This window comes from Corvus brachyrhynchos, unplaced genomic scaffold, assembly GCF_000691975.1.
Source record: "Corvus brachyrhynchos isolate BGI_N302 unplaced genomic scaffold, ASM69197v1 scaffold101, whole genome shotgun sequence".
In the NCBI taxonomy this organism is placed as follows: domain Eukaryota; kingdom Metazoa; phylum Chordata; class Aves; order Passeriformes; family Corvidae; genus Corvus; species Corvus brachyrhynchos.
The window spans coordinates 11719676-11739170 of record NW_008237239.1 but is presented as its reverse complement, the minus strand read 5'-3'; the positions used below and the strand labels follow the sequence as shown (position 1 = coordinate 11739170).

Genomic DNA, 19495 nt, shown 5'->3' with positions numbered 1-19495 from the left:
CCCTCGGGTCCTGTGATTGCCTCAGTTCCTCGGCAGAGCCCCGGCCATGCGGCTGGGGAAATAAACATCTCTGAAAATATCTACCAAGAATCGGTCCATATGTATTTCTTTTCCACGGGCCTCGTTGTCTGATACGCGCGTTGCAGTATCCCCACTGTAACAGCCCTGCATCAGCTGAATATTTTTATGTGTTTTACCTGAGGCATAAGTCAATCTTACTGAACAGCAGCTCTTGAACTCAAATACTTAAATATCTTACTGGAACCGTGTCACCAGAATATATCAGCACATTCAGAGCTTAAACTATACCTGTATCTAAAATATTTTCCTACTTATTTATAAAATATTACTACAGTATATTCCTGAGCATAATGAGATGTAGAGGAAAGTGGCTGGATGGGACAGCCTTTTGGTGGTGACTCTCCCATGTATTGCAGCACTGTGTACTATACTAGTGCTAAACAGCAGGGAAAAAAAGGAAGGAATCTAATGATCTAAATTTTTGCCTGTCTTAATAGGTTGGATATCGTTGAATTGAAGGATAATCTGTGATCATCTCATTTACCATGGACTAAAAGGACTCATGTAAGATTTTAGAGCCCAGGACATTCACATACCAATTTTGTGTGCATACCCCACACATACACACCTGCCACTGCTGTCATGCACTCAGCTTTGCACTGCTGTGCCATGGATAACATAATTGTTTAAAGCAATAGTATCAGCCCAATTTCCCACATGTGACCGACCAGTAGGATATATAGTAATGACTGACCTGCTTTCTCCTGCCCACAACAGATGTTTTCCTAGGGAAGAATTAACATTCTAGAACTCAAAATAGAACATCAAAAATGGCAAAATAGTGTAAAGTCTCAACAGCTTCATCTCCAACAAGACTGGGAGGCCAATCTTGATAAGTTTCTTCACTATAAAATAGATTAAAGAGTTCAGCCAAACATTGTTACATATGCAGCTTTCAAAAACTGCACATAATTCTGGATGCTCTGGTTCTTGTTCTCTGACTTCTGTAGGCTATTCTCCAGCTCTTTCAAATGTACTTCATGGTGCTTTTCATTCTAATGAAAAAAGATAAATGCAAAGAAACTTAGAAATAAAATATAAATCAATCATAATAATAATCTAAGACAACTAGTACCAAATTTTTATAGCCTTATTTACCTCTAAAAGTTTTCAGAGGCTCCACAAAAGCAAAGGTGCTAAAAAAGGCCTCAAAAGATTGAAGTTTTTGTTTATGTTCAGGCAGGACCAAACTGAACATGTTTGGATAGACTTAAAATCAAAAAAAGGCCTATAATAATTTATAATAATTGTAAATTCAGATTATTATCATTAACTCAGGAAAAAAAAGATATCACTACATCGTTATGGAATTGTTTTGCATCTAATCAAATCTAGATATGCTTATTGAACACAACTGATCTGAGAGGGAAATGACAACTTCATACATATTTTTTATTTTTGTCTTGCAGGGAAAACTGCCCTGAGTAAGTGCTGTAAACTCAATATTATACAAGTGATTTAGCTAGACTGGGTATCTGTTAGGTTGATGGGAAATGTCAATGTACAAAGTATATTGTCAAGCTGAATTAATTTACTATTCTGAAAAGCGTGTATCAACTGTATTAGTAGTGTGTTTTCAGTAATAGGAACTTGTTTGTGTAAATGGTGACATGGTAAGTGATTTCTGAAATCACAAATACCATTATTTACTCACGTGGTGAAATAAGCAGAGGAGTTGTTTTTTTTCTTCTTGCTTCTTTCTCACTTCAGCTTCAAGAAGTAGCAGTTTTCTCTGAAAGGCTTGTTCTTTGTATGATATTTTTTCCTGTTCTTCAGCAACCTATAATAACGAGAGCAAAATTATGTATATATATATATATATATGATTTATATTTATAAATGATATCTATATTACATATATTTTTACTCTTAAAGCCCAAATCAAATTATTTTCTTATCTCTTAATATTAATAGCTCTATTTCCTATTCTTTCATCTAATACTTTACTTATTTCCCATGCACAAGAATTAAACAAACCTGAGAAATATTCTGGCCAAATTTGAAAGCTGTTTCACTTGGAAAAAAATGTAATACTAGTGGGAGTGGAACACTTTTTAGCTCATTTTCAAGTTAAGCCAAAATTTTAGTTTTTTCAAAACCTAAGAAATATCCTCAGTATTGAAAAAATCAGATGGTTATTCCTACATTATTAATCTGAAATTACAACTTCATACATTTTTTCTGATTAAACTAATATAATTCATTACAATCTAAACTCCTACATTTCCTCTTGAATTTGATTTACTGTTTGCATAATTTCTACAAATTACAAAATTCAGCTTAATATAGAAAGAATGAAAACTCTTCCTCCAAAAAGAGAAGGACTTCAACACCAAATTTCTTGTGAGCTTCTATAATGAAGAAAATAAAAGGTAAGATTAAGCTTTTGTGCAGAAACTTTTTGCCATGTGTGGGACTTAATACTAGGTTGTTAAAGCCTTTTGATTTGTCAAAAAAAAAAAGATAATAAAAGGTTGGTCGATTGAAACTTGTTATTAATTTCCATAGGATCCAAACTTGACAAAGGAATTGGTTGTTCAATCCATATTTAAAACAAGCAGAAATTCACAGTAACTTTTTAGTATTGCTCTCCACATGCAAAATAGTCTTGTCCCATAATTTTTTCTCAAGCACATTTTTAATGCTATTTTCAAATAGAAAGTATCAAACAAGACTGAGAGATGTATTAAATCACCAATACCATTTTCCTCCCTTCTTCCAAAGCAGATTCAAGTTGTCTGGTTAATGCATTATATTCTGCAATTTTATCTTCAAGCTGCAATTTACTGCACAGAAGAGTCTCATCTTCTTTTCTGAGCTGACAAGCAAGTCCTTCATTCTGAAATTCCATCTCTCCTAATTGCCTTTACAAAAAATGGATTAATGCATTTTAATTCACTATAGCAGAAAAGTGTAGAAATTAATTTCAGTCAGATTTTTCAAGTTACCTTTGAAGATCTTCATATTTCTTCTGAATGTTACAGATCTCTTCTTCTAATAAGAGATAGCCCATAGAAGTTACACTATCCTGTGAAAATGACAATTTGTTTCTAGTTGAAGAGATCTGTATACAGGATCTTACTAGAGTAAAGTAAGCCTGCCTATTAAAATCCATCAAATAATTTATCTGTAATTTCAGATAAATATTCTATATTCAGACAAATGTTATATTGAAGTAAACATTATCTTGTATTACTGTACCTTGTATGACTATCTTAAATTAATAAAATACAGCCAAAGTAGGAGATTAAAATTTTCTGTGAACACTTTTGAAAACCTGCTATGTAACAAAGTCCTAAAAAACTCCATATGCTGCTCACGAAGCTTTGTGTATTAGGAGTTGGTCAGGTCTACCTATCTCCCAGCAAAAAAAGGCTCCCTCACACTACAGCCACAGGAAGCATAAAAATAACACTGCATACATACATGGTTATCACAGAAGAACAGTGCAGCACTGGCAAAGAATTTCAGAAGGAAATGAATATCAAAAAAGACAATCGAGTTCATGAAAAGAGATGTATCAGCAGCAGAAGCTGAAGGAAGCAAGAAAACAGTCTTCTCCTGTCCAGCATCCAGAGTGCTAAACTTTTACATGTATTCTTTTAAATCTCAATAGCAATGAGATTATTGCTCCTTCTACCACCCATCAACAGCATGTTGGCAGTAAACAGCCACATCAACAGCCTGCTGGCACCGTCATTTAAAGGGCTGACCACCACCATTCACTGGACTACCTCAAGCAGTCCCATCCAGCAATTTGAGCTAATCTGCCTAATTTTGCTTCTAAGAATTACAGGATGTTCAGGTAGCAGACTGGTAGTTGCAGAAATTAGTCCAGCTGAACCAAGAAGAGGTTTTCTGCAGAGGCAGCAATTGCTCCAAAATGAATTTTCCTTAATTCTGGTTATAGAGTCAAGGGTAAAGGATATCAACAAGACTTAATGCTGAAATTTAACTACTGTTCCACCACCACTACTTAAGTGGTTCTTTCACACTTTTTCAGGAAAACTTGTAGTTAGATTGAAATTACATACATCATTTTATATAAGGCATAAATTTTGCACCCCAAAATTAATTTATAAAAATTAATGAAGTACTTTGCCAAACAATGATAGATATAAGAGTTTATGAACATTCCTGGAAGAATCACAAATCAAGAGCTATGATTTTTATAAACATAAATAGTCTATAGGAGCACAGAGACTCACTGTGCTTCAGCTGTAGTTTTCTCAAGGACAGAGGAGGATGATTAAGCCCCTTTCCCACCCCACTAACTTAAAAACCTTTATCATTTGTGCTCTTCTAACTCAAAAGCACATTAAAAAAGACAAAAGACAATAACAAAAAAACCTCCAAACTTACCCTGCCACTGAAATTGATGTCACAGGAAAAAAGACACAAGGGATATTCATATTCAGGCTTTAGAGAAAATACAAGCATTAGTGTTCAATACAGCCAAAAATAGAAATTATCCTATTAATGCATATTTTAAAAATAATTAATCAACTAAAACACTGCAATAATTAAAATTTTATACATCATCAAGAATATAATTTACCTGATTAAATATTTTATGGTTTATAAATTAGCCATTAAAACCAACACTAATGTAGAATTAAATTATTCTACTAGATACAAACAATATCTAGACTTGCATTTATTTCCAGGGAAGAATTCTGCAACACATCTCAGGACATAAGTATTTAAAAAGATCAAGAATATACTCACTCTAAAAGTAACAAATCTTGTCACATAATGAATTCACATAAATACAGTTGGCAACAGTTTTATTTGCATTGTGCTATTTCCACAGAAGAAGTTTTTGATTTATGAAGTAAGTAACAAAGGAAACCTCACCACTGTCACACCAACAGGAAAAAATGTCCCAAAGACTTTTTTCCACATAATTTTCTCATTTATCTTTAGAAATCAGCATGTTCTAACCACCTGAACCTCCAGCTCCCTAAGGGTTTTGCATTTCTGTGCAAGGATCCTTTCCCAGGACATAAGCCTTTGCTGGTTTTCCTCAGCTGCCTTCAGCAAGTCACAAACATGTTGTAACTCCTTTAACTCAGCCTCCGTTTTGTCCCTCACCTGCATAGTAGCATCACAGGAGAAAAATGTAAGTGTAAAACCATAAATTAATTGTAATACTTAATGGATTTTTATTTAGGTAATAAAGCTAAAATTCTACACAAGTTGCATATCACCTATTTTATAAAATACTGACAAAGATACAAGTTCTTTTCTGATTCTTAAGAAAGTGCTGTGTTCCAGTGTTCAGCTCCATCTGCTGAAAAACTTATAACTCATCTCTGTATGGATTCTCAATCTTAACTGTTAGTTAAAAAAACCCCAGCAGTTACAGTAGGTTTGCTTCCATACACAACTTTCACAGCTGTTCTGTCAAAAAGCTCCTTTCAAAATCATCAACAATAAAATCACATTTTTGAAAGTGATAAAAGAATTCTGGAATTCTAAAATAGCAGCCCAACTACTTGGTCATTGCACTAGGAATCATTCCTCACTTGTTTGCAATTGTGTAGTTTCCAAAACCCACCAGCTTTAGATAGCAGTTAGTAAAACTCAGAAATTTAAAACCAAGAGACAGTACCTTGTGACTTTTAATAACATCACAAAAATGTAGAAAAGATCAGTATCCTACGGAATTGTTTGGAAACATTCTTTATTACTGCAAAACTTACCTTATTTTCTTCTAAGCGTTTGTTTTCTGTTATTTTTTTGTTTTCATTTAAGACCACTTCATATCTGGATTTCAATTCTTCTACTGCAATTTGTCTTTTTTGTACCTAGGACAACATTTTTTTTTACATACATTTGCGAGGTCCTTCATTTAAATATAGAAAATATAGAATCATTAATATGAAGCATAAAGGAAAACCTATGATTTCTAAATAGTGTCTCAAAGTGTGTCATTATTTGAAGTTATTTATTTTCATTATCCTACTTGTCACAGCAAGTATAAAAGGGTTACCAGGTAAAGAGCACTGTCATATCAGTAGTGTGTTATCAACAATGGAGAATGAGCTGCAGTTGTGCTATAGAAACAGCCAGCCGGGCTCACACCTCTCTCCCCACATAACAACTATCACTGACACTTCCCATCTGAAGTCACTACAGCTCTGAGCTAGGGAATTTCACTCCACTCACTGCTTAAGGCTGGCTGTTACCTGAAACTACATCTACCATCTACCACTGGCAACAAATTTAATTGTGATGATGCATCCCACAGACAGGGCTCACTTAGATTCTGTATCATGTATTTCTTTTCTCTTGACAATGATTTAAAAAATAAATAAGTGAAGAATGTCAGTGAAATTTTGTCTATACTATAGCAGAAATATATACATATTTGAAGCAAAAATTTCCGTGTGAATGGAGCCAAATACAAAAAAAAATTGTAAAAAGCCCATTTTAAGTTTGGTTTATTTGTTTCACTAGTATTTTCAATGTGGATTTACCTAGTGAAATAAAAAACTCATATAACCCTATACTCATAACCCTAACCCTAACCCTAATTTATATTTCTTGAATGAACTTGAATTTCTTGAACTTTCTTGGATACAGATATGCTCTTAGGAACACAAAATAAAATATGGTCAAGTAGAGGTAAAATATTGTCGGTATATCCACTGAAGACACCAGACTCAAACTTTATTTTTTAAATACATAGTTTATTGGGTCACTAGCCTGCTTTTTAGGAAGCAAATCTTGTTGAAGCAAGGTTGAAATTGTTGGCTTCAATGAGCTTCAAGTGGGCTTCATACGATTCAGTACAGACTATGTGTACTTGTAACAGTATGGAGACTGTTCTTTGATATCGTTTGTAATAGCACTTTCTTCTTTCATACTCAGTATTACAAAAAATTTTACAATCCCTATGACAACAAAATGGGTTTAGTACAAACAAAACCTTTATCATTTCCTCAAAACTGCTTACAAATTTAAGAAAACATACTTGAAGATTTCAAACATGGTAAGTCACCTCATTTTTATGCTGTTGTACGAGGTTTTCCTGCAGCTTTGCTTTTTCTTGCAGATGTAGCAACTCATATTCAACAGAAACTGTACTGTTCTCTAATGTAGCAAGGGAAGCCTTGATCAAAAATAGAAAATACAAAAATTTTAAGTGTTACTTAAAGAACACATTCTAGAATATGATATTAACAGCAAGTCACCTGCAGGCACTAGGAAGAGTGACATAAGTATTCTTCTTGTCAAACAAAAATGATAGTCCATAGTTCATTCGTCAGCTCATGAGAACATTTATATTGGATGACAAATACAATACAAAACCTGTAAACTCTTCAAAAATTGAAATTAATAATTAAGATAAACTCAGTTCTTTAATTTGAAAGTTTAACAAACATAAAAAACCAATTTCTACTTAAGCAATTGTGCAGTTACTGACAGTAAAATAAACAGCATCCTGATTAAGCAGATATATCATCAGAAAACCTTGTTCCTAGTTTTGCCATAAATTTCCACTGAAAAATTTTCAATGTCTCATTTACCCTTACTATTATAAATGGATGGCAAACTTCATTCTAGAGGTTTCTAGAATGTGTCTAGACAGAAGGTCCAAAGAGAATTAATGTGGTTACTTCATTAATGTATGAGAAATGTAGAGCCATTCAACAATGATTTATAATCTCACCTTTAATTTTTTGTTTTCAAGGTAAATCTTTTCATTTTCAGAGTTAACTGAATTTAGCCTTCCAAGAATTTCCTCCTCCGAGTTTCTTCTCCATTCCTCCCTTCTTTTCATGCCTTCCACAAGGCCTGTGATCTGACTTGTTAGACAGGCAAGAAGTTCTCTATAATACACAGTGCTTTCAAAACTCTCACTATGAAAATTAAATTGAACCTTAACACATTCTCCTATTCTCCTTCATTGTTTATATGTATATATATGTATAAAAATAAAAGGGGGAACGCATTTAAGCATCCAAAGAAACAATTATCTACTGAAATAAACTGTCTGAAAGAGGAGAGTTTCTACTCCAAGGAAGGGGTCTTAGCTCAATTACAGAACACCAAATCATACTTCCAAGAGAACTATGCATATGCACACTGTACAAAATGTAATTATATTGAATTTATAGGGTATATCATGTAAGGTCCTACTAAGAACATTCCCTAGCTACTTTAGGAATGTCACTTTCCATTATTAAAAGCAAAAAATTATGCTATGCCTCACTTTTTGCTTTTTATTGTTAATAATGTTAACAAAATTTGTTTTGCTGTTTAGTGGTCACACACTGCTTAGTAGAACAAGTCTTGTTAGAATGGCACATTTCAAGCAAAGACTTGTATTTCCAACTGAAACAAAACCAGCAAAAACCAGCTGGAAGCAGAATGATATTTGTCCTTTCTTAGATGCCTTCTTGTACCCACTGGACCAACAGCGGGCTAGACAGATTTCTGGAGTGATCTTGTCTACCTGCACTTTGGTTAAATTTTAAAATCTGCTGCAAATATTTTCAGAAATGTCAGATTTTCTGGAACAAAATCAAAATATTCAAGCCAGTTTAATTTCAGCTGTTAAATACTTGAGCATGAATCAAGTTCTTTGTGAAATAAATACTGTCTCAGACCTAGAATAAAGGCATCTAAAAGTTTCTTTTGCTGATTTAAATTATAGTCCATATTTCTACCAACAGGAACAGTAAAAGGATATTTGTCACTGTCTGCCAAAAAAATGGCATACCCTTCATGTACATTAAGATTTGATTGCGTAGTTTGAATAAGGTTGGATAATTTTGTTCTGCTTTTCCTTACATGAGTGAACTGTTCAAATGGGCATCTGAGAGGAACCTTCTCTATCCTCTAGTGAGGTGAGACATTAGTGGAACTGAAATAATTTTGCCATCAGTAGTCTGAAGTAGGAACTAGAAGACAAAGAACCTTCTTCTATTCTGTAAACAGAAGGGTTAACACTCAAGCTGTGGAATCAGTTATTAAATAAGCGGTTATGTGGAGGCCACATAGTAGCTGCCAGCAAGTTCAGGCTAATCAGAAGTATGCAGGGAAAAGAATATGTTCCTTACTGGTAAAGGGGAATAAAGCTTTAAAGGAAGTGAAATGCAGCAGAGACAAGGCTAAAAATCTTAAATTTGTTCTTATTTCCAACTCTAAATTCTGCTCAGAATTTCAAAATATAAATAAACTCATTTACATTGTCAACAATGAGTACTGCACTACTAAATATCAACACCCTGTGACTACATAAGTAAACAAAAAAGATCAACAGTACAACTTACTTCTGAAGATCTTCTATTTGAACTTCTAACATTGTCTTTTCTTCAACTATTCTATCATGCTGCTTTTTCCAGACATCAGAGGCTGACAATATCTCACACAGTTTGACTTTCTAGAGAATGCAGAAATTATAAATTATGTAACATAAGAATGCTACTGAAGAATGCCATTTAATTCTACAAATTTTTCTAAACACAAGAGCAATTTAATGTAAAAAAGTTTTATTGGATCTCCCTCGTACAAAGGAATATAAATTTTCTCTCATCTCAAAATAAAATCAACAAAATTACCCACACTTTGTAAAAATCAGCCTAAGTACAGACTTACTTTCAAAGCAGAGACATAGTTAACACTGGTATTGTATATCAACTGTAGAATACAACATTTCAAAATTTAAGATGACAACCTTTTCTTACCAAAAAAATTGTCTTTGATGCATCTCAACTACATACAAATTACATCAATTAATACACAAATAAAACTGTGCCAAAATATTTTAAGAATGAAAAATACTAGCTAGGTAAGAAATGAAACATTAGGTAAAATCCCTTAAATGAATATGGATAATTAACCAACACATGCTATCTTGAAATTCAATGAGGAAGAAAACAACTGTGACTTCAAAACATTAGAAGTTCAGGAATTAGTTGCTGTCTCTCTGTACTGCTAATTTTAGTTAAAGAGCCAGTACTGCCTTCTCACAAAGATCTAAGAATATAAAAACCATTATTAATCATCTCCTGGAACACTGAGTGGAAAAGTATATCCTTAATACTGACATATCTGAAATTATTATAACGCATCTAATTGTATGAAAACATATTCTTATTAGGAAATCCAGATAGGGCAGTAAGCACAGTTATGGTGCACCTGGCCTTTTTGAACAATTACAAACTATTGATAGGCAGAGCAAGATTCCATGGAACAATTTGGATTAAAGAAGAAGTTTTATACTTGGCTTTTGAAAAGGTTCAGAACAAGCAGCCTAGAAACAGAAAGCTAAGTAACCATGAGACATCACATATTAATAAATAAAGAAAATTAAGACTTCAAACTACAATCATGGATTCTCAGTTAGTACATTATATTTCTGAGTTAGTCAGTGCTTATCCATAGAGGACTAACAGGAAGACCAGGAGAGGTTTAACCAAAAGCTGGTGAGACTCCTCTTACTTCCTACAGTTTGAAATGTACAACCTCATGACTTAAGACAATCACTAAATTTTAATAAAACAAAGACAGTTAATAGTAACAGTTTTCATAACACCTGTAACAACCTTTTCCTTAACAAATGAGCAACAAAAGAAAAGACGTAGAAGCACAGCCTAATCAAACAAATGTTTCTATTTTCCACAGGTGAAAGTATTTCCATTGTTCAGTTTCGAACAACACAACACAACATTTCTCACAGCATAGTCACTCACATGTTCTCTTATTTTAGAGGTTACATTTTTCACAGCTTCTTCAAAGCGTTGAACTCTTTGTTTCTGGGACCTTGTTGCTTTTTCCAGAGCAATCTTCTTTTGCTCATTTGTTTCCTTTAAGGCTAACTTCTGGCACTTGTATTCACCAATTTGACGTTTCCACTCTGCTATTTTATTTTCTAGAGTCTGCAGCATAATTAAAATCAACTCTTCAAATGCAAAACCTTACAGATAATTTTGTTCTATAAAATAATCAGGAATAGCTGTTACATTTATAATCTGTTTCCATATTATCTTGGTGTCTCAAATCTTGTGGTTGATGCAAGGAGCTAGCTGAGATAAGTACAAGAAAAATACAGAGAGAAAGTCATTACAAAGATGAAGAGAAGAGACTGAGAAGGTGCAGTAGCAGGCAGGAGTAGGGGAAAAGACAGCAATCTAACCACCTCTGTGTGCTCTTGGAAATGAATGCAGAATTTCAATTTAGAAGGCATGGTATGGATGTTAAACCTGTTTATGAGGAAAATAAAATGGTTTCATCAGACTATTTCTGTAAAGAATATCACCTCAATGATGCTACCAGTGATATGCACTGATGTATTAGAGTATGTGCTCTGAACTGAGTGACACACACACTACCAGGTCTGGAGATAGGCTGTATGACTGTATATGAAATTTTAATATGAAATTTAATATCTTGGATTTGTGTTTTTTAAAGTCAGGAAGCTAGGAAAGGCTGGAGTCTTTTCTTTAGTATAGGTATTACAATATGGTCTGCGATTAGATGACAATATACTATTGCCTTGCAAGATCTCTGAATTTTTTCCATGCATAAAATGGCCCCACTTTATTAATGACACAGACTTGTTTAGTGAATAAAATATTTTTTATAAACAATGAAGCAGAAATGCATTTTAATGCATTTAATAATATTATGAAACGTGTGCAAAGCAGTCAAGATGGGAACAGGGTTCTACAACGGCCATTATATTGTCTTTTCTATTACTGTCATTATTTCTGACTAACTAGATGTTTATGTCACTCTGATGAAGACAGTATACTGATCCCATTTCATGCAGGAAGCCAATCTCTCTAACTTCATGGCTTTTGTATTTTTCATCTATATACCATATAAATATGAATGGAAAATAACAACAGACATTAAAACACTACATGGTGATGTTCATTAAAAGCAATACCAGACTCTGATTCAAGGAGAGTCTCAGATTCTCCTATCAAAAATGACCAAGCTACCAATAGACAGTTAGTTTCATAAAGACAAGTGTAAATCCTGTTCATATCTCTTTACTATTCTTCCACTGAACTCCAGCAATGTAGGTAGCAGCAGTGTAAATGAATTACTCAGTTCAGTGATAAATATTCTTACTGTAGGAATGATTAATACATTTGTTTCCTTCCTTTTAGCCTAGGTCTGACACTACATTATGTACTACATGAATAAAGACCTACTACTTGGCTACTGACTATGTGAACGTGCCAGCCTTATTCAAGATACTCATTGCCAGTTGCTATAAAATATGCATATTATGCATGAGGGGATATCTCTCAGTACAAGTCTGGCTAATGGCCCCAAAACTTTTACACAATCAAAGCAAAATGTATGTGGTTTTCCAAGTGAAAGATGGTCTTGGGTACTGGGATTCACCAAAAAGAAAAAGTGCTACTTCAAAAAATGAAACAATGAAACAAAACCCTATGTAAATGGTAGTTTTTCTATATAAAAGCTTACAGAGCATCTAATAAACAAAAATGTGACTTGAGGTGGTGGATAAACACCTTCAATAAACACAGCAAATAGAAGATCTCAGTCTACGTATGGATTTCTTTAACTATTGGTGTAAGTAAACAGCTGCTATCCCCTATCATAACCACAGGAGGTCAGAATCACACTAAGAAAAAGTGCTTTGGGCACTAGTCAGTGGCTGAGGTAAATTCAAATTGAGAACTAATTTCATAAGAGCAATGCTGAGCTTTTGCAAGCTTTTGTCTAGATATTAACAAAATCCTCCAGCAATTTCTGAAAGCGAACAAAACTTTTAAATAGAGATTGAATGAAAATACAGCTGTATATCAAGTTATTTTATCTAATGAAAATGTTGTTGGAATTCCATAATTGTACTAGGTAGAATAAGAAAACAATTTTTATTTAGAAGAAAACGTGAGGGATGCAGACATAGACACGTGATTTAAAATTGCCTTGATCTAGGCTGGGTGACAACCTCAAATGATACGATTAGCAGGGGATATATGTTAGTTAAAACGTTTGGAAATTAGAAATACATTCTTTTTAGCCAATGTTTGCTCATTCATGCCTACGTTCTTGACAAGTTTCATATACTGTATTCTGAGGCCACATACAGCTCCAGCCTCTCACACATGACCTCCTCCTTGCCTTTTTCTAGAGCCAGTAACTGAAACAAGCACCCAAATTTAACTTGTGCTTTTTAGAACAGAAAATGGAAATAATTTAACCTACCTCTACCTACCTCAAACGAAGTGAGATTAGGCATTAGTCTTAAATGTTTCACTTTCAGTCAGTATAAAGAGACTTATTGATTGTTTCACAGACAATAAGAAGAAACAGGGTGTGGCTGTCACCATTCTCTTAGAACAGAAAGGCACCATATGGACTTGCCTATCTCTTTCTCTTGACCATATGGAGACTGTCTTCTAGACAGTGCAGTTAAGTGAGTGCACTTATAGCTTCTATGCATGTTTCACTTTGCTTCACTGGAACTGTCCAAGTGGGCACAAGTTGAGAAAAGAAGAAAAAAACCAAAAAAACAACCTTGCAATTAAAATAGTGTGGTCAGGCAGACCTTGCAAAATATAAATACTTATGATTTTAGTTGTTTTGGATTTTTCTTTTACCAAGAATTTGATTTCAAAACAGGCCACAGTAAGGTTTTGCTATTTTTTTTTCCAATAAACTGAAACACAAATAAAAACATTTTGACCTGTATTTTCACTTTTAATTCATCATTTTCTGCTTCTTTTCTTTCAATCTGACACTGCAGGTGAGCTTGTACTTCCTTTACTGATCTTGACAGTTGGTTTCCTTTCTGTACGTTGATCTAAGAAAGACAAACACAAATCTATTGGACTATACTGTATGATGCTCTCTTTATTTTTTTTACTATGCTGTAGTTTCTAACTGACTTTTGAAAGTCCTCAAAACCTGGAAAAGAAAAAACGTGCTCTACAAGTATATTCACAAGCACTAACCTGCTACAAATTGTATTAATGTTAAATAGAAATCACCAAGTTGAACCTATTTATGTATAATTATTGCATCATATTTAATCCGGGTTTAAGAAGTAGGAATAAGGCCTGGAAGCATGAACTCAGAAATCCAGGTTGAGCAAAGGCATCCAGCTAGCAGGATGACTAACATTAAGCCACACTGATCAGCTGTGCTCTGACTAATTAGACCTGAACTGACCTTCATTAAATTCCAAAGACCAGCATCTACTATTAGAAGTATTGATACATTTAATTCAAACTCTAATTTTGAGGGGTACACAAATCATAAGAGAAGAGGAAACTCATGTCACCAGGACTCGGGTCAGATGATTCTACGAAATATCTTTCAATATCATTCCTTTGGCTCATTCTAAGTAAGAAGTAATAAGGTAGAAAATTATTGTATTATCAGTATAGACTAAAAGAGACTAAAACAACATACCAGTGGAAGTGTTCATTATAGGTACCAGTAAGAAAGGCAGATTCTGTCAAGTATTGATGAAAATGCCATTTATTGAAATTAATGTAAGAAGGAACAAGGGGATAGTATAGCAAATCATTTATCATTTCAGATGCTGGACACCCTAAATTGTTCAACATAAGGTAGGTCTCTAGTCAGGGCATGGTAGGCCACATAGATCCCATCAACATTGAAGTCTGCTGGCATTGGGGTCTTCAGAATCTTTATAGGCTTTTCTGTACAGCATTTCTATTCTCAAGCAAAAAGATGTTTCCATGAAAATGTGCTCCTTCACTTGAAGATAAAGACAAGGACATGACAATGGTCCCCACAGGCTTCTCTATTATGACAAGCTGGTAAAGTTTATCCCGCAGCCAAGTGATGTGTTCACTTGGTTAAGCAAAAAAAATTCTTAAAGAAGACCCATAGCTCTTAAAACACCCCAAGGAGTTACAAATAACAAAGTACACCGCTGCCCCCTTAAAGGTTTAACTGAGCCTATTTGGTCCCTCACTAACACTGAACCAGGCTGCATTGCATACACACAGAGAGCACTGGAGTTACTCAATCTGTAACACACACTGCCAAACTACCAGTAAAATAGCTTTCAGACTTTTACACTACCCTCTTATACAGAACAGTTCTTTCCTTCCAGTGTTGGTATTTGCACTGAGCCCCTTCTTTTGGTGCAAAGAATGAATGATCTCTTGCCACCCTTGTCAGCCTTTGATGATATTAGCTCTGCTGCCTGTACTACCTTTCCTCAAAGAGCCATGGGAACTAACTGTGAACAGTATCTGTTTAGCTTACTCCATATTATGCCATATAAATACTTTTATTCCAGAACTATTGAAAATCAGTAAATCAGAAGTCAAAAGCCATTAGTCTGGATGTGTGCCCCTCCCTGTACCTTACGATATTAGTGTTAAGGATAACTGTATCCGTAGTTGGTTTGAATATAGTTTTGGTGGTTTTAAGATAATTCTGTATGAAACATCTTTCAGGATTTTACTTTTTTCATAGGTCTTTGAAATAATTGTTTTACTCAAAGTTTAAAATTTTTAATTAAAAATCAAGTACATTGGAAGAAAACATTCATTCCAACGGAACGGGTCACTCACTTTTTCACACTGAAGCATGGATGAAAGTTCTTCAATCTGTTTCTCCTTTTCAAGTATTTTTTTCCTGAGATTCTTAATGGGGAAAAAAAAAAACAACAAAGAAATTATTTTAATGTACGTGTACAACAAAGCCTCAGTAATGCGCATTGATGAACATTTCAGATGTAAAACTAAGATTCAATTTTGTGATGGTAAATCACAAATACTCCCACTTTTCCACTCTTACTGAAAATTGTATGCCCTATAAGGTAGCCAATTTCAGATGTACAGCATAGAACAAAGAGAATCAAATTTTAATTTACTTACAGCATTCTGAATTTCATTTTCACTTAGCTTCTGCATCCAAGTGTTAATGTTTTTACTGTTTAACTGCAACACAGGAAACATTAAAAATTTCTTCTGATTATAACTGATTTAAAATTTTTCAATGGTCTTAAATTGGTTACATACAATGTGCTACATTTTCAAATTTGCTACCTGGTACATATGAATATAAAAGCTCACATACTCACAAGCTACTTAGTTGGTGGTTTAAACCCTAAAGATTCAATTTATTTTGTACATAGGATTTGCAGCTGAAGAAACAAACCAGGGTTATTCCATACACCTATTTATTTTTTATTTTATCTAGAAGGGCTCTAAATACTGTAGATAAGTGTTATTTAAGCATGTAGTTAAATGATAAAAGCATTTGTAGAATTCACAGTATTTCAAAGACTAATATTAAGAGCTAAAGCCTTCTAGGAGCCTCAGTTAGTTAGGAGAATTTGAAAATTGAATCAGAAAGCATAAGCTGGAAGATCACAAAAATCAATTTGCATTAACTCTTTGTAGAACTTATGTGTCCATGATATTGTCAGCTAAACTCATTATTTTAAAATGTCCAATTGTGTGTGTTTGAACATAACTTTCTATTTTAAAAAAGTAGAGTTGTGTGGCTTTTAGACTGTAAATCCCAAACCTTTTAATTTCACTAATGAGAAGATAAACCCACAAACTCAAGTTGGAAACTCTGGCATCAAAATTTTACTACAACTCCTTCATCTTATCCTGGCCTGCATGTAATCCCTGATAATGTTCCGTAATCTTGATCCCATGCCTATCTGTGAAGTCAGTCCATGGACCTCAATTCCACATCCAGGTTTCCACCTTTGCATGCACAGCAAACTTACAAATACTGTATTCCGTAGAAGTCCTAACCTCTCCTGACTACACTGAATCAGATTTGTTATCAGAAAAAAAAAATATATAAACAGGAATGGTTTTGTGACCTGACACTGATTTATCAGCAAAAATACTCAGAAGACTTCCCAGAATTAAGAAGTGACTGGAAACCTAAATTACTCATAGCATCTTTCCATTCTCAAGAAATAGTCTTCCCCACAGTTCATTCTTTATGAACTTTTTATCTTTTTGTTGAATGATCAACAGAAAGCCTCATGCTTGTAAGACAACTAGCATTGTCTATGAAAACCTGAAAATGAAGATTATCTTCAAAATTAAAAAATAAAGTTCAGAATAAACACCCATCTTTGTTAGGTTCTGAAAAAGAGTTAAGAAAGTCAGCAATGATAAAACACATTTAATTTTAAGAAATCTACATTCTTCACTCTGTCAGGTTTCTGTGTGAGTTCCACATGTGAGTTCCACATGTCTACTGTTATACAGGAATTCACTCAGATTCACTTCCTGTTTTAACAAACATAGTTCAACAAACTCCTTCCAAATTTTTAGGAACTTTCTTAGTGCACAGGACATAACAAAAAAATCTCTCCCCAATGCGTCCATTAAGGAAGATAATATGACTAAATGTTTCTTTCAGACTTGTGTAAGAAACATCCATTTCCATTGATTCTATGTTTATGCCTTACATATTTTCTTACTTGGTGTTCTAGACTGTCAGACTCTTTGCTCATATCAGTAAAATATTTTTCATCTTGGATGGCTTTTGTAGTTCTGTGACAATCCTTTATATGTGGCTGAAGCAGTGAACACAGTTTTCCTGTTTCTCCAGGTGGCACACATGTTTTTCCCTGAAATAGCATTCATAATTATGTAACACTTAGTTTCACTCACAGTAAGGTCACTGATATTGCTAATTCAAGGATATCAACATAAAACAAGTCAGGTCCTCAGGAGAATCCTTTAAGCGAAAGTTTAAAGGTCAAAGAATAATTTAGGACTTTCAACAAGGATAAAAGCCTGTGATACCACAGGATGTACCCTCAGTTTGCTCACAGAACACACCTAATCTACAAGGCAAAGGCAAACAGACTACCTCCAGTGAAGGTGAAGGCCAAGACCTGCTCAGATTCCAATGTTGCTGTTTTTCACAGCAGACTTCTTCCAATTTCGAGGCAGCAATGGCTTTCCTCTTTTCCCAGTTTGGAAAAACTTCTCACCAGGCCTGGCTGCTCAGGAAAATGATGCTGCCTGTGCCATGGCAAGCCCAGAGCCATACCAGACCTACTACCTAAATGCATCCCATTCCCCCACTTCCTTATCAGGCACCAGCAGCCTGTCATTCACCCTCAACCCTTCTCCAAACACCTCTCCTGCCTCTACCCTAGCATTCCAGCATGCTTGATGCCTTCACCAAGCACAAAGTTATCTGTTTACTCCACTCAATGCTCCACTGACTACTCATTATTTTTTCAGAAGTGGATTGTGTTGCCTTCTCCACACACCAGGACCCATTTCTTCTGCTCTCAGCCTGTGCCACGTGCATCTCCATCAAAAGGATTTGTCAGACTAAGAGTTTTTGTTCTTACATCCATATTCTCCTTCACATAATTGAGAAAATGAGTAACAAATTTTGGAAGTTCCCATCTCAAATAACGACTTCCTCACAGAATCAGAATGCAGACTGCTCTGTTCCTAATTGTTGTCTTAAGGCAAATGAATACACTCAAACATCCAAGGTTTTTTATTTTATACATGTATATGTGTGTGTGTGTCTTGTTTTATAACAGGATTAGATTTCCTGGCAGACCTCAACTTGTGTAACACACTGCAACTCTTTGTAGCTTTTTCCTGGATATACAACCAAAACCAAGTTCTTGAATTTAATTACTTCCAGTGAAAACAGCACCTTTGAAGATTAAACATAATGCTTCATTTATCATAGCCAATCTGTGTAAGCAGAAAGGAACAAATAAGAATTTTGTCATAGTTTCAGTATACTCTTGCTATGTCCACCACTGTCACTTAGCCATTTTTTGAAATATCACCTACATCACATCTATAACCAGGAAGTATATTTTTAACCTTGTTAACAAAGTAAATACAATTTAAAAAAATCAAGCCTAACAGGAACAGAATGAACTTGCCTCAATAGTGTGAAGAAGAACAAACTTTTCCTGAAGATCAAAGTCCAGTGAAGGAGCAGTAGAGTCATGTACAGGTAAAGATGAGGATGGTTGTGATGATGATGATGACATTTTGATTTAATGCTGTATAACAAAACAGTATATGTTAACAGATTTTGGTGTTCTGTGAATCAGTAACCTAAGCATTGCTGGCATCCCAGGTTGTTCCCACTACAGTGGGATTACTGGACTGGACCAGTCACAGCAGAGGTGTAACACAGCTAAGGCAACTGAAATCTCCCACAAGAATTCACAACTTGCAAATGCTTAGGCACCAATGAATTCATAAATTTGGTGCACAGAAAGCAAATCCTTCCACAGCAGAAAACTGAACACACACGAAAGACAGAGTAAAGCTCGCAGCTGCTATTTCTCACTTCCTCGCTCCCCAGCACAGAGGGGGAGGCTCAGGGGCACAGGTCACTCAAGGCCAGCCCTCACTCCGGGCCCACACTCGGGCTCTCACCTCACCGAACGCCCCTGCGCTCGCTGCCT

The 19495-nt window shown here is 34.7% G+C and overlaps 1 protein-coding gene across 5 annotated transcripts in view; it reads right to left on the bottom strand.

Moving 5' to 3' along the window:
* ODF2L (outer dense fiber of sperm tails 2 like) overlaps positions 1–19495 on the bottom strand; it is a 32162-nt gene that overhangs the window by 5016 nt on the left and 7651 nt on the right. The window contains exons 1-17 of one of the 5 annotated variants that reach the window (XM_017729958.1): positions 19467–19495; positions 18962–19084; positions 17504–17665; positions 15939–16001; positions 15633–15704; positions 13766–13882; positions 10788–10973; positions 9366–9475; positions 7760–7895; positions 7088–7198; positions 5787–5891; positions 5029–5175; positions 4444–4500; positions 3030–3109; positions 2783–2945; positions 1736–1861; positions 121–1076 (exon numbers count right to left, since the gene is read on the bottom strand). In XM_017729958.1, coding sequence (XP_017585447.1) covers positions 948–1076; positions 1736–1861; positions 2783–2945; positions 3030–3109; positions 4444–4500; positions 5029–5175; positions 5787–5891; positions 7088–7198; positions 7760–7895; positions 9366–9475; positions 10788–10973; positions 13766–13882; positions 15633–15704; positions 15939–16001; positions 17504–17665; positions 18962–19072 — 1875 coding nt within the window. In that variant the 5' untranslated portion in view covers positions 19073–19084; positions 19467–19495 and the 3' untranslated portion in view covers positions 121–947. Of the gene's footprint in view, positions 1–120; positions 1077–1735; positions 1862–2782; positions 2946–3029; positions 3110–4443; positions 4501–5028; positions 5176–5786; positions 5892–7087; positions 7199–7759; positions 7896–9365; positions 9476–10787; positions 10974–13765; positions 13883–15632; positions 15705–15938; positions 16002–17503; positions 17666–18961; positions 19085–19466 lie in introns of those variants that run through there. The other 4 variants (XR_001860525.1, XM_017729957.1, XM_017729959.1 and 1 more) reach the window with 4 other exon arrangements.